Source organism: Geotrypetes seraphini, chromosome 9 (assembly GCF_902459505.1).
Source record: "Geotrypetes seraphini chromosome 9, aGeoSer1.1, whole genome shotgun sequence".
NCBI lineage: Eukaryota > Metazoa > Chordata > Amphibia > Gymnophiona > Dermophiidae > Geotrypetes > Geotrypetes seraphini.
The window spans coordinates 175,810,183-175,825,700 of NC_047092.1; the positions used below are offsets into that span (position 1 = coordinate 175,810,183).

At 45.6% G+C, this 15,518-nt stretch overlaps 1 protein-coding gene across 4 annotated transcripts in view; it reads left to right on the plus strand.

The window, feature by feature from the left end:
• Nucleotides 1-15,518, plus strand: part of USP13 (ubiquitin specific peptidase 13) — a 94,520-nt gene that overhangs the window by 37,899 nt on the left and 41,103 nt on the right. For all 4 annotated transcript variants that reach the window (XM_033959470.1, XM_033959473.1, XM_033959471.1 and 1 more), the window contains 4 exons: nt 1,548-1,669; nt 3,045-3,184; nt 9,420-9,604; nt 13,287-13,381. In XM_033959470.1, coding sequence (XP_033815361.1) covers nt 1,548-1,669; nt 3,045-3,184; nt 9,420-9,604; nt 13,287-13,381 — 542 coding nt within the window. The remainder of the gene's footprint in view (nt 1-1,547; nt 1,670-3,044; nt 3,185-9,419; nt 9,605-13,286; nt 13,382-15,518) is intronic.

The window sequence follows — 15,518 nt, forward strand, 5'->3', positions numbered from 1 at the left end:
ATAAGACCCATCTATAAGAGCATTACAGTAGTCTATTACAGACATAACAAAAGCTTGTACTATAATGATTAAATCTTTGAGATGGAATGTGTTGGATTCAATGAAGCAATTTGGCTATATGTTAACAAAATCTTAGCCAATGGAACATACATGGATACCTAAATGAGCATGCAACTGTTTTCTTAACTGCAGTCCTTGAATTGTTCTGCTAGGGAAGAATGAGCCCTTATCTACGGAAGGAGAATGAGGAGCTAATACGTCAAAAGGTGTAGCATTGAACGGTTATCAATTACACGTTGCAGAAAATGTTCCTCGAACGAACCTTCTCTTTTCAAGCGGCCAAACTAAATTCATGGCTCGCCCAAATCATACTTGACAGCTCTTCATACCTCCCCTTCAGAAAAAAGCTCAAAACTCTACTTTTCAACGGACCAAATCCCTAACGCTCCCCTCTTCCGCCGTAACGTTTCCCCTTCTCCACCTTAGAAAACAGATCAAAACCCTTCTTTGCAACAGACCTATCCCTTAACGCTCCCCTTCCCCCGTCTTACCCCCCTCCTCTTCCTTACTGTTCCGCCCGCCCCCTTCTAAGTTTGTTGCTCCCCCCCTTTTTTCCATCTAATATGCTTTGTTCCCCCTCTCTTAAACTCTATTATTATTATTATTATTAGGATTTTTTATATACCGCCTATCCAGGTTATCTAAGCGGGTTTTTACAATCAGATACTCAAGCATTTTCCCTCTCTGTCCCGGTGAGCTCACAATCTATCTAACGTACCTGGGGCTATGGAGGATTAAGTGACTTGCCCAGGGTCACAAGGAGCAGCGCGGGGTTTGAACCCACAACCCCAGGGTGCTGAGGCTGTAGATCCAACCACTGCACCACACACTCCTCCAAATTGTATTCTACTACAGCACACACTGTATGTACCCCGTATTTAGCCCTTCCCTCACCTAAATTGTTAATGTAAACGAGTTTGACCCTACGATTGCCTTGTTATGTTCTTCTTTTTTTTCTAATCGCACTGTATGTAATTCATCTATCTGTTGTGAACCGCCTTGAACTCCCTGGGTATGGCGGTATACAAAATAAATTATTATTATTATTATTCATTGACATTTAACTACTTGGTTGTACAGCGAAGTCTTGTTTTGAGCGTAACATTCAGGCAACACAAGAAGAATTAATTTTTGTAGGTCGCTGAGATGTCGGAAAGCAATGTAAAGTGGTTCTGATAAGTTGTCTCCTTTCAGTGGGTTGTTTTTCTCATAGTTATGTTGATGTGAAAGGGAACGTTCATTGGGAAGGAAGAGTTGGCAGCCAAGTGTTCAATTAGCCCTTTTTAAGCACCTGGAAGAGACGTCCATTTTTTTTTTTTGGCATGAATGGGATTGGCTAGTCTGTGCAGTGGAGACTTGATCATAACAATTTGCTTCCAGGTAGTTCATTTGAAATTTAAAAGCAGATGGGTTTTGGGTTTGTAGAGCTCCAGATCTATTCTTGCCAATTTATTATTATAATTTTATTTATTTATTTTTTTTTGCAGATCTAGAAAGCAATACTGATCCAAACGGCGATGATTATGAATATGAAGATGAAGCTAAACTTGTTATATTTCCTGATCACTTTGAAATTGCCTTGCCAAATATAGAAGAGTTGCCAGCCCTGGTCAGTGAGTGTGCATTTTGCAAGTTTGCCGGAAAGTTCATCTGATAGGGAAAATATGTTGTGGTTTGCTTCTCTCTGCACTGCTGGAGCTGTCCCACTATCCAGATTTCCAATTCCTGCATGACCACCTGCTTCTGACCTTCCCCTTGAATCGACCTTGAGATACTCATTCTCTTATATTAGAAGATCTGATTTGTGCGTTTAAATCGGGGGCGGCTGAACACCTGTTTTGGTTGTGGTGGCCAAAAGATCGTCTGTAGGTGGTGGTCTCATGAGCTGCAGAAAGTCTGTCGAGCCATTACCTTGCTGGCCCACTCCATGTAGTTTTTAACCTTGCTGCCTCTGTTGCTCCTGACTCATTGAGCAGTGAATTGGAGGGGGCAACTGAAATCCACAGTCTAGTGAATCTGGAGGATATTAGACCTCTCTCCAGGGTTGCCCAGTTTGCTTTCTTTCGTATTTGTCCCTTCTCCCCTCCCCCCCATATCCTCCTTCCAATTTTTTGGTGGAAAGGAGAAAATACTGTTGCTTGGCGAAAGTAGCATTCTGCTATCTTATCAACATATGCATTAACATGCATGTCCTTTTACTGGCCTCTTCCGGACAGTGGCTAATGGTGTAGGTTAGGCTGGTGTAAATATGGGCACCAGGAACAAGGCTGAAGTAGAGAGTTGCACGGGGACAGAAATCCCACCCATCCCCGCCAGGATCCTCTCCGTCCCCACAAGGAATTACCTCCATCCCCGCCTGTCCCCATAAAAAGCAGCAATTACTTCTGACAGGATCATCAATTCCACAGTTTCTTTTGTGTTTGTGCTGCTGTTTTCCTTGTGGAATCTCTTTGGTGGAACCCTTTTTTTGTTTTCTGTTCAGGTAATTAACTTATAAACCCCCCTCTTTTACTAAGGCTGACGTGTTCATTATATTATATGGACGAACCCTGCTTCCAAAGCCTTCCATCCCCGTGGGATTCCCGTGGCCCAGAGGGGGGTCCCCGTGGGAGTCCCGTGGGTTAGGCGGGATTCCCGCGATCCCCGTTCCCGTGCAGACCTCTAGGCTGAAGGCATAAGATTCAGTGCAGCTGTGAACTAACATGGGCTAATACATTCCATCCTATAACCTGAGAAAAGGGGTTCTCTTGTCAGTTAGGGAAAAAGAACAGGTGAGATAACGCAGGCTCCCGTTTTTTTTTTTTCATGATTTATTTCTTAACGGGACCGTGTGTTTTACTTTGCCATATTTTCTCAGCACCTGCCTTGAAGCTGTTATTTGCCCTCTAACCTCGCTCCAGAGCGTGTACGCAGTTGTTTTTCTGATATTGGGGAGTATCTGAAGCCTCATCCGCCGTCTCTCTCCGTACGTTCTTGTTTTGCAGGTAACCATAGCTTGTGATGCGGTACTTCACGCAAAATCGCCCTATCAAAAGCAAGATCCGGAATCCTGGGAAGAGCTGCACGTTTCCAAATATGCCAACAGCCTGGTACAGATGGACAATGGTGTGAAGATTCCACCAAGGTGAGACGTGAAGGTGGCGGATGATCTGAGCTCTTGGGGAAATCACAGCAAAGATATTGCGCAATCCTCCTCTTACGTTTCTTATAATTTGTTTGGATTTGGTTTCCAAACTACATTGAAAAGCAGACACTAGTAATTGAAAATCATATGGATGAGAAATTGATCTGTGCCCTCATTAGGTCATGTAAGGTCATGACGTTTGTTGTAACACTGATATATCATATGGGGGACTGAGGCATCTAATATAATAAAGCCCTAAGCGCGCATGTGCACTCCTACCTGCATGCTCCCGTTTTCTGTGCGCTGTAGGGACCCGCAGGTAGGAGTGCGCATGTGTGCGGCGGCGCGGAGCCTGTCGGCCGCAGCGGCTCTTGCCGTCTGAAGGATAAAGCCAAGAAGCACAAAATCTATAAGGAGCACATCTGAAGATCTTATGAGAAGGCTGTAAATTGCAGTATATAGTACTCCCTCCCTTCCTTCCTGTAAGTTTGCCACCACCGCTGCCGTCCTTCCCCAGAACCCACGCTCGCGGCAGCAGAAAGAAGAGGCCGTACAGCGCCGTGTCTCCCGTGGCTTCGGAGTGTGAACTGGACAGGGCGACGTCAGAGGGGGCCGGACCAGAGCTGGAAGGGAGAGGAGCTGCTCTCCTCCCTCCTCCCCTCCTCCATTGATCTTTAATTCCTGGCTCCCAGGCTTCTCCTCCTGCTCTGGCTGGGCCCGCGTAAAAATCCCAAAAACCCCCAGAGCTCGCTTCGGGTCCGGTAAGGGCTGCGGGTCCTGAAACCTTCCGATTCAAGCAGCGTCTGCAGCACTCTACACACGCTGCTTCGGGGCCTTCTACTGCCCTGATTTGCTGGGCAGTAGAAGGCCCCAAAGCAGTGTGTGTAGAGTGCTGCAGACGCTGCTGGAATTGGAAGGTTTGTCGGGACCGAGGGAAGGGAAGGGTGGGGGGGGGGCGGTAAGGGACTAAGGGAGCCGGCCAGACCTCAGGAAGGGAAGGGAGGTAGGGGAAAACGCTGCTGCTGCACAGGGAAGTGGTGTGGGGGAGGGAAATGGAGGGGGAGGGAATGCTGCTGTGGCTACTGCACAGGGAAGTGGTGGGAGAGAAATGGTGCTGCATAGGAGGCAGGGAGAGAGACAGATAGATAGAAAGAAAAGAAGAAAGACATAGGGGCAGGGAGAGACACAGAAAGACAGACAGACAAAGGGGGCCAGGGATAGAGACAGACAGCGGGAGGGAGAGAGAGACAGAAATAAAGACACACAGACATATATTCTAGCACCCGTTAATGTAATGGGCTAAAATACTAGTATACTATAATGTTGTTATACCATGAAGGGATTCAGGAATTTTGAAATAGAAGAACAAACTTCCTTCATGAGTAAAACACCACCAACAACGGAGTGGATGGCAAACAAAGTGGGCGCGGCGTAGAAACTAACCCAAGTTTTATTGGACAGTGTTTTCAGACATATTTAGCAGCGTTTTTATTGGTGGATGGTGCCATTTTTTTAACGGGGTTTTTTTTTTTCAGAGAATTGTCACCACAATTGTATTTGATCTACATTACTGTTGTATTGCAAATTTGACTCCCAATGCAGGCCAGTAGGCCGAAACACAAGTCATCATAACTTTTTGCAACACAGTTATCCAATAAAGCTTAGTTGGTTTCTACACCACGCCCACTCCGTTGTTTTTGTGGGGTTGAGGAGTATCGCATCCCTGTGGATGTGGAAAGCACTGTACCACCTTGTGTAGTGACATATACAACCTTATAGCCAACCAAGGGACCCGACACGGTCCGTGTTTCGGATAACACGCCTTACTTAGGGGTCCTAATAAATGTAAGCATAAATACTAAAATAATGTTGTGAACATTAGGAAATAAATAATAATGTGACATAGTGATAGTGTGTGTGCATCATACGAGATCATATTTCTAAGGTTGTATATGTCACTGCATTTTTATCGATAAACAACGCCTGCATCTTGTACATTATCTGCAGTTTGTTTCTTGTTTTCTGCTTGCTGTTTTTTACTGCAGACCACGTTGGATTTTTCTCCCTTTTTTGTGCTTTCACTTTGTGTAGTTGCATATGGACTCCAGCAAGTGGTTCGAGGTGATTGGTGGGAATGTGCTGATATTTAGTGGATAGGTTTGTGTTTTATTACCCTAGGGGTAGATATCCAGCCGGTGGCTCTTAAATTTTTGCTGATTTTCTGCTGCTTTATGTCCAGATATTCAGTGCCGGGCCATGGTATTGAATATCCAGGCCTATGTAACTGGATAAAACATACAGTAGCTGGTTAAATGCGATATTCTCACTTAAGTGACTATGGTGAACCGCCTAAAGATAGGCCTGACTTTTTCTGTGGTCCAATTTATGTGGTTACCCTAGCTGCTTAAGTGCCGAATGTCGGCACTTAACTGACTTAAGTGTCTAGGACTAGGGGGCATGTGAAGAAGCTACTAAGTAGTAGATTTAAAACAAACCGGATAAAATATTTCTCCCTTAGCGTGCTATTAAACACTGGAATTCATTGCCAGAGAATGTGGTGAAAGCAGTTAGCTTAGCAGGGTTTAATAAAGGTTGGATAATTTCCTAAAAGAAAAGTCCATAAGCCATTATTGAAGTGGGCTTGGGGAAGTCCATTGCTTATTCCTAGGATAAGCAGCATAAAGTCTCTTAATCTCTTGGGATCTTGCCAGGCACTTGTGACCTGGGTTGGCCACTGTTGGAAACAGGCTACAGTGATAGACCTTCGGTCGGTCACAGTATGATAACTCTGTGTTCTTATGTGAGCCAAATAAAGGACAATCAAGCCATTGTGACATCACTGCTGAGGTTGGCTCTTAGTCATTGGTGGAATGAGACATTATGACATCACAATCTCAGCTCTGGAATGTTGCTGCTCTTTGGGTTTCTGCCAGGTACTTGTGACTTGGGTTGACCACTCTTGGAAACAGGAACGTGGGCTAGATGGACCATTGGTCTGTCCCAGTATAGCAGCTCTTACCTTCTTATAGTCCGCTCTGGGAATGGCCACCAAATAGTTGGTTTTGGCTTAAGAGCAAACCAGGCATTTCCTTCGGCACCATCTGGTTAAATACTTCTTAATATGCCAGGTTAGTTCCGGACAAGCAATTTTAATGGCCAGAAGCTGTTTTTGGTTATTTAAATTGCTTGACTATTTACCCCCCTCCCTCCCCCAGTTTATAAAAGTTACTATGTATTGTGGTTACCAGCTCTGTACTTTTTTCTTTTTATTTATTCCTTTCAAATCCTGCGCTATCCAAACAATCTAAGCAAGTCACAAAAAAACATACATAAAATGCAATAGAAACATAAAATATGAAAAAAGTCGGACTGTAGTGCTGGCCCTTCTCTGATTTTCCTGATCACTTCTCAGCATTTTGGCAAAGATCATAGTTGACCAACGCAAGGTTCAGGCTTGGAGCCGAGGATCTTTCCCTCTTGGCCTTCTGAAGGAGGCGGAATAATTCTAATATGGAGGGGGTTAATGCTTACTCTCGGGAGGAGTGGCTTAGTGGTTAGAACTGCTGCCTCAGCACCCTAAGGTTGGGGGGTTCAATCCCCGTGCCACTCCTTGTGACCCTGGACAAATCACTTAACCCTATGTAGCCCCAGGTGGATTGTGAGCCTGCCGGGCCAGATAGGGAAAATATTTAGAGTATCTGACTGCAAAAACCATCTTGATGCTCTTGTGAAGGGCAGTATATAAGTACCATAATAATGATGATGATAATAATGAGCACTGCCAAAGAGAGATTTTAACATAAGAACATAAGAAACGCCCCCACCGGATCAGACCGAGGTCCATCTAGTCCGGTGCTCCACACACGCGGCGGCCCAATTAGGTACTCCTTTTTGGAGACCCGACTTTACCGTATCCCTCAATATGATATGCAAGAAGGTGTGCATCCAACTTGCACTTGAATCCCAGTACCGTAGTCTCCGCCACAACCTCCTCCGGGAGTGCATTCCAAGCACCCACCGCTCGCTGAGTGAAACAGAACTTCCTGACATTTGTCCTAAACCTGCTGCCACACAGTTTCAGGCTATGACCTCTAGTCTGTGTCACATCTGAAAATGTTAGCATTTCTGCTTCTTGGTCTATCTTATCAAATCCTTTTAATATTTTAAAAGTCTCTATCAAATCGCCTCTCAATCTTCTCCTCTCGAGGGTGAACAGTCCCAGTTTCCCGAGGCGTTCTTTGTAGCTCAAATGCTCCATTCCTTTGACAAGTTTCGTGGCTCGCCTCTGCACTTTCTCCAACAGAGTTATATCCCTCTTGAGGTATGGAGACCAGTGTTGGACACAATATTCTAAGTGCGGTCTGACCATTGTTCTATAAAGCGGCATTATGACATCTTCCGATCGACTCGTGATCCCCTTCTTAATTATGCCTAACATCCTTGCTTTCTTCGCCGCCGCCGCACATTGTACCGATGGCTTTAGGGTATTGTCAATCAGTACCCCTAAATCCCTTTCTTGTTCGCATTTTGTTAATGTCACCCCCAACATCTTGTACTCATGTTCCTTGTTTTTCTTTCCTAGATGCATCACCTTACATTTGTTTATGTTAAAGTTCATCTGCCACTTTGTCGCTCACGTTTCCAGCTGGTTTAGATCTTTCTGGAGGTCCTCGCAGTCCCTTTGAGAACCAACCGCCCGACATAGTTTTGTATCATCCGCAAACTTTATTATATTGCATGTTGTTTTAACCTTCTCTTTAAAGAAAAGTGGTGAAAGCTGGATGTTGACTATAAGACAGAGTATTAAAATATTGCTGTTGCCTTCCTGTCATTCCCTCTAAACTCTTGTTAGCTTGGAACAAGCTGCCCGAATCCTTATGGCGGGCTCCGTCTCTGGCAGTGTTCAAGGCCCAGTTAAAAGCCCACCTCTTTGAGAGTGCTTTCGACTCCTAACTCCTCTCACCTCGGGTTCTGCATCCCCAACCCTATATGTCATGTCTGTCTGTCCAAGTTAGATTGTAAGCTCTTCAGAGCAGGGACTGTCTATAAATGTCAGCCCACCTCTTTGAGAGTGCTTTCGACTCCTAACTCCTCTCACCTCGGGTTCTGCATCCCCAACCCTATATGTCGTGTCTGACTGTCCAAGTTAGATTGTAAGCTCTTCAGAGCAGGGACCGTCTATAAATGTCAGCCCACCTCTTTGAGAGTGCTTTCGACTCCTAACTCCTCTCACCTCGGGTTCTGCATCCCCAACCCTATATGTCGTGTCTGACTGTCCAAGTTAGATTGTAAGCTCTTCTGAGCAGGGACCGTCTATAAATGTCAGCCCACCTCTTTGAGAGTGCTTTCGACTCCTCCTAATTCCTCTCACCTCGGGTTCTGCATCCCCAACCCTATATGTCATGCCTGTCTGTCCAAGTTAGATGGTAAGCTCTTCCGAGCAGGGACCGTCTATAAATGGCAGCCCACCTCTTTGAGAGTGCTTTCGACTCCTAACTCCTCTCACCTCGGGTTCTGCACCCCCAACCCTATATGTCATGCCTGTCTGTCCAAGTTAGATGGTAAGCTCTTCCGAGCAGGGACCGTCTATAAATGGCAGCCCACCTCTTTGAGAGTGCTTTCAACTCCTAACTCCTCTCACCTCGGGTTCTGCATCCCCAACCCTATATGTCGTGTCTGTCCAAGTTAGATTGTAAGCTCGTCTGAGCAGGGACCGTCTAAATGTCAGCCCACCTCTTCGAGAGTGCTTTTGACTCCTAACTGCTCTCACCTTGGGTTCTGCATCCCCAGCCCTATATGTCGTGTCTGTCTGTCCAAGTTAGATTGTAAGCTCTTCTGAGCAGGGACCATGTATAAATGTCAAAATATACAGTACTGTGCACCCCTTTCAGCGCTTTATAAGTGATAAGTAGTAGCTTTGCTGGTAGGGTGGTGTGTCCCCTGCTGATACACATCTTGTCCTGCCAGCCCTGCAGCCCTTAATATAGAAGACTAGTCCTTTTTGCCAGATACTCCGTCATGGGCAAGGAGCAGTTGACTTGGAGCCCGATATGGTTAAATTAGTTATCGGGAGTTTGATTTAGGAAATGTTTTTCCCAGGGGAAGAACTCCTGAACAGCAGGAAAGACAAATGCTTCCAGCATAGTGATAGGCTGAAAACTTGTTAGTGTGTGAATAATGTGAAATAGTTTTTCTCCGGGTCACCTCTTTTTACCATTTCTTGGTTTCCCCACAGTGGCTGGAAGTGCGCTAAATGCGACCTGCGGGACAACCTGTGGCTCAACCTGACAGATGGCTCCGTGTTGTGTGGGAGGTGGTTCTTTGATGGCCGTGGGGGGAATGGCCACGCTTTGGATCATTACAAAGAGATGGGATACCCCTTGGCGGTGAAACTGGGAACAATCACCCCGGATGGTGCAGGTTAGTAGGTGCGAAGGCAATACAGCATGTGGACTCTTCAGAATGGAGGAAGAATGACCGCATAGAAGGACTTTTCCTGTGTGGGGTGCGTACTTAATTGTATTTATTTGTCTGCTTTGATTTCTAACCTGTCCTCCTGGGAGCTCAGAAAGGGGTACAAAAGGACATTTACAATATATAACAATACAGGGTGCCCACAAAAACACTCTTTGATTTTTAAATGGTTACAAAACCAAAATGTATTGGAATATTCTTTCACCTTTGAGGCTACATTTTCATCAACTCATAAAGTTTCATATGGTATCCGTTCATTACATACACTCGATGTGCGCTCCCACCTGTTACTCGGCAAACATCAATGCGATAATCGAGCTTGGACCAGACTCTCCAAAGCATATCCGGCGTGATTGCATTTATAGCTTATAGGGGCATCTAAAACTCTACAGAAGGGGTGTCAAAGTCCCTCCTCGAGGGCCGCAATCCAGTCGGGTTTTCAGGATTTCCCCCCAATGAATATGCATGAGATCTATTAGCATACAATGAAAGCAGTGCGTGCAAATAGATCTCATGCATATTCATTGGGGAAAGCCTGAAAACCCGACTGGACTGTGGCCCTCGAGGAGGGACTTTTGACACTCCTGCTGTATAGCCTAGGGTTACCAGATTTTACTTTAGTAAAATCCGGACTCCCTAGTCCCACCCCATGACACTCCAGTCCTGCCCCCCTGCTGCCTGCTCTCATCAGACAGGAAGGCATCTGTGCATGTGCGGGAGCCTTCCTGCCTGACGCGATTTCGAGGAAGCTTTTCAAAACCCGGATAAAGTGCCAGGTTTTGAAAAGCTGGGGAAATCCAGACGTCTGGTAACCCTACTACAGCCTAAGTGCCATAGATGGGGTGGAGAAGGGTAGGATGTTGCTGAAAACAACCCTTGCCCAGTCTAGGGTGTCTTGTTCCCCTGCGACGGTCCTTCAGCCTTCTTTGCTATTTATATTTCTGTAAACTTACCTCAGTTGTTAGCAGGGAGGGGGAGTTCTGAGAGTGAGCCTGGATCCAGCACAGACATCTTACCTGGGAGTTCTGTGAAAAGAATGGGGGGGGGGGGGGGGGAAAGGTTTAGAAAACCTGGTCCCGAACAGAGTCATTTAATCTGAAATGTGAGAGGTGCAGGATATTTTGGAAGGCGCGAGCAAACGCTTCTCAGTGTTTCATTCGAGAACAGAAATGTTTAGGGCTTTTTCTCCTCCTGTTAAGGAGCACCTGTGCCAAGGGTTCAAAAACATGCCTCTTTGATAAAGACCTCCCCAAAATGGTAGGTTCAAATGGAGTAGCAGGGTAAACACCACAACAGTATCTGCATCTGGTACTTATAGTAACTTCTTAACAGTTTTCTAGAGAGAGAGTAGAGACCGTCAGATTCTGAGAAGTTCCAAAAATTGGTACCAGCCGTCCAATACACTCTCAACAGTTTATAACTTTCTCCAGCCATTTGAAAAAGAATCCCCCCCCCAATATTTTTATGTACAGTGGTGCCTCACACAACGGACGCCTCGCACAGCGAACGCTGCGCACAACGAACTTCAGGTCTTGCTTCCCACAACGAACTTCGTTTCACATAACGAAGTCGCCCGAGCAGCATCGCTTAACTGCCCTCTCTCCGCCTGGCTCCCTGTGCAGTGGCGCTACATATTTTAAACCCCCCCTGCCGCCGCTGCTGCATATTTTTAAGCCTCTGCCGCCACCGCATATTTTTAAACCTCCCCCCGCCGCCACATATTTTTTTAAAAAAAGCCACCACTGCTGCAACTTTAATCTCACCCGCTCACTCGAACTGGTGGTCTAGCAAATTTCCCAGCCAGAAGCGCAGACAGATATCAAGAGCAAGCCTTCTGTGCTACTGCCTGGGCCTGCGCTGATCTCTGAATGGCTGCAGTCAGCTCTCGCGGGACTCACAAGAACTAACTGCAGCCATTCGGAGATCGGCATGGGCCCACACGGGCGTGCAGAGGAATTGCTCCTGATCTCTGCGCTTCTGGCCTGTACGCCACTGGCTGGGAAAGATGGGAGGAATTAAAAAAGGTACTGGGGAGTATGTGGGGGGTGATTATAATACACAGCAAGGATCAACAAAACCCCTGTCTCCCCTCCCCTTCACATATATCCCCTCTATATCATGCTAACAGCTCTAACAAGATAAATTTATCTTTTTTTATGTCATCTTAGCATATTTTATGCTACAGAACGAATTATTTTTTTTAACATGTATTGTTATGGGAAAACACGTTTCACATAACGAACTTTTCGCATAACAAACTTGCTCCTGGAACGAATTAAGTTCGTTGTGTGAGGCACCACTGTTATATGAAAGAAAATCACTTTAATCTAGTGAAAATCTATTTTATTGTGAACCAAATGTACAAAATACTGTACATCAAAAGTATAGATTCAAAATACAGAGCGCACTTATGGGTCAATTTTAATACAACAAGAAACCCCATAGATACCCCCCAAAGTCATCCCAAGACCGCTCCCCCCGGTTTACTGCGAGAATAGTCAGAGTGTTGTGACTCTTAAACACTCCCACTGTGTGGAAGGAAAAAAGTAAACCAACCTCTAGCCCCCCCCTCCCGACTAAGGGCTCCTATTACAAAGCTGCATTAGGGCTTTAACACGTGGAATAGAGCGCGCTGATTTGCTGCACGCGTTGGACCTTAACGCCTGCATTGAGCTGGCGTTAGTTCTAGCTGCATAGTGCAGGTTTAGCGCACGCTAAAATCCTGCATGCGCTTTCTTCAGGGTATGCTCTGAAGTCTGCAGTGTGACTTTGTAAATAGTGGGTTCACTGATCTGACTGGGAACAGGACAGTCCACCAATTTGAGTTTTGGCGGGAAAGTCACTTGGTCTGAAATTTGGGTTTTGTTGTGAAAGTCCTTAGACTGGAAAAAGTCTCTGGTAGGTTTTAAAGATGTTCTCCCCGTGGAGCTGGGTTAGATATTTTCTCAGGGTTTCTGTAGCTGACCAGGTCTTTATCTGCCATCATTTACTATGTTACTATGGTACATGGCAGAACCCCAAAGAGTAGCAACATTCCAGAGCTGAGATTGTGATGTCATAATGCCTCATTCCACCAGTGCCTAAGAGCCAACCTCAGCAGTGATGTCACAATGGCTTGATTAGATGGCAACTTCAGCATTTGGAACCTAGGGCAATACCAGGTGGATTTTACAGTCTATGACCCAGAAATATCAAAGAAGAGACAAGTTAACCTTTTCCTATTGTGTGTTCCGGATGACGGGACATTCCAAAAATGACAGACAGTGGATAAACAGTCTGTATGGACTAATAAAAAGCCAGGAACACAAAATATTTGAATTTACAGACTTATGACTTATTTACATTATGTTTACAATAGCCGTAAATGATAACGGTGAATAACAAAACTTTGCTAAAATAATTACGATTGGAACCAGCATAACGTAAAATTTATTACGATAGGAAAAGGTTAATTGTGAATTTATAATGCATGTAACTAATGGACCGACTGGATGGACCGTTCAGGTCTTTATCGGCTGTCATTTGCTATGTTACTGTGTTCAGAAATTCGGTAGCCTTTCTTCTCCTGATTTTAAAAGTGCAGCATCTTCATTTAATTCTGTGGCTGTTGGTCTTCTGCTTTCTGCAGATGTTTATTCGTTTGAAGAAGAAGAGGCCGTTATAGACCCCCATGTCGCCAAACATCTAGCGCACTTCGGTATCGATATGCTTCAGATGCACACGGTAAGGATCGTAGCAGACTTAAAAAAAAACAACTCTAAAACATTAATAAATGGAGTGGCGCTCTTAAATTTAGGGTGGAATGGGCCCCTTTTACAAAGAAGTAGTGGTGAGTCCCGGTGCGGCAAATGTGAGATATGATTGCAGTCTGCAAAATCCTGAGTGGAGTAGACGGGTACAAGTGGATCAATTTTTCACTCCATCAAAAATGACAAAGACTAGAGTACACTTGATGAAGTTACAGGAGGAAATATTTTTTCACTCAGAGAATAGTTAAGCTCTGGAACGTGTTGCCAAAGGATGTGGTAAGAGCGGATAGCGTAGCTGGTTTTAAGAAAGGTTTGGACAAATTCCTGGAGGAAAAGTCCATAGTCTTGTTATTAAGACATGGGTGAAGCCTCTGCTTGACCTGGCTCGATAGCATGGAATATTGCTACACCTTGGGTTTTGGCCAGGTACTAGTGACCTGGATTGGTGACTTTGAGAACGGGCTACTGGGCTTGATGGACCATTGGTCTGACCCAGTAAGGCTATTCTTGGACTTGAATGGGCTGTGTCGCATTTGCCGCGCTGGGAATCGCTACCGAGGCTCTGTAAAAGGGGCCCTAAGTAGTTAAGTAATTCATCAAGTCGCTAGGACTTGTACATGAGTCGATGGCATCTAAGAAGAAGTAGTTTATTTAATTAAAATATTTATTATCTGCCTAAAACCTAGGTGGCTTATAATAAAATGTTCATAATTGTTTGAACAAATATCCATCATTTACATCAGAGGTTCTGAACATCGTACTATTGTCAGGGGGTACGTGGCACTGGTGCTGTATGTCTCACAACTTCCTTCTGCCGTCAGATATCTCCCATCTTTGTCTTCTCTTCCCAACACCCCCTCCGGACCGGCAGCAACAGCTCACTGTGTGCTTAACTTCCCCCCACACAGCTGCCGCTAGCATTAGTTTAGCCGGCAATTCCTTCGGGCAGCCTTGGGGCCTTTGCTATGCCGACTCACTTCCGATGATGCAACTTCCTCTTTCGTCAGAGGCGGGCTGGCCTAGAAAAGGCCCTGAGGCTGCCTGATGAAAACGCAGCTAAACTAACACTAGCGGCAGCTGTGTGGGGAATTTTAAAAGCGCTCAGTGAGCTGCTGCTAGAGAGAGGAGAGGTACTGCTGGACAGGGGAGACGAGAAAGGGAAGGGAGAAGAGGTACTGCTGGACATGGGGAAGGGTGAAGGAAGGAAAAGGAAGAGAGAAGGGGTACTGCGGACATGGGGAGAGGTGCTGCTAGACAGGGGAGGAGGGTAAGGGAAGGGAGGAGAGGTACTGCTAAACATGGGGAATGAAAGGAGGGAAGGGAGAAGGAGTACTGCTGGACAGGGAAGGAGGGGAAGGGAGGAGAACTACTACTGGCCATGGCAGATGGGGAAGGGAAGGCAAAGGTGCTGCTGGACTTGAAGGGGGAGGGAAGGCAAAGGTGCTGCACACAGGAGGGGAGGGTGAGATGGGTGCATGGGGAGAGAGCATATTAGTTGTGAGTGGGGTTGGGGGAGAGAAGGAAGGAAAATTGTTGCAGGAGGAGTTAGATGTCGGAGTGACGGGAAGTGACGTCGCCAGAGAGCGCTGCAGTCGACGTGGCAGCAAGTTCGTGGCTGCTTGCGTCGAAATTTAAAAGGTACATGAGGTACATGTGCGAGGTACATGTGGCAGGGGGAGGAGTGGGAAGGGGCGGAGAGCAGGAGGGGTGCCAGTACCCCGAGGAAGACGGCGCCCAGGGCAGACCCCCCCTCCCAGAACCCCTCTTACTATGCCACTGCATCTGTCCTAAGGAGATAACAAAGCAGTGAACAATAGACAATAAATTTAAATCAGAGGAAAAAATGCCAATTGTCAAAGGAAAGGGTAAGTAAGAGCAGCAATAATATACTACTGGCAACATTTCACTAGTAATATATTACTTTAAAAAGTATGAATAACCATTGTTGAGTAAGTAAGTTACATTCCAAAATTAATATAAAACAGGAATATGTTAATTACTTTTCAAGGTGGGTTACTGTGAAAAATAATGCATTACTTGTAATATATTACTGCCCAATTACTACCTCCCACATTTGGAAAACTACAAGTAAACATTTCCCATAAATCACA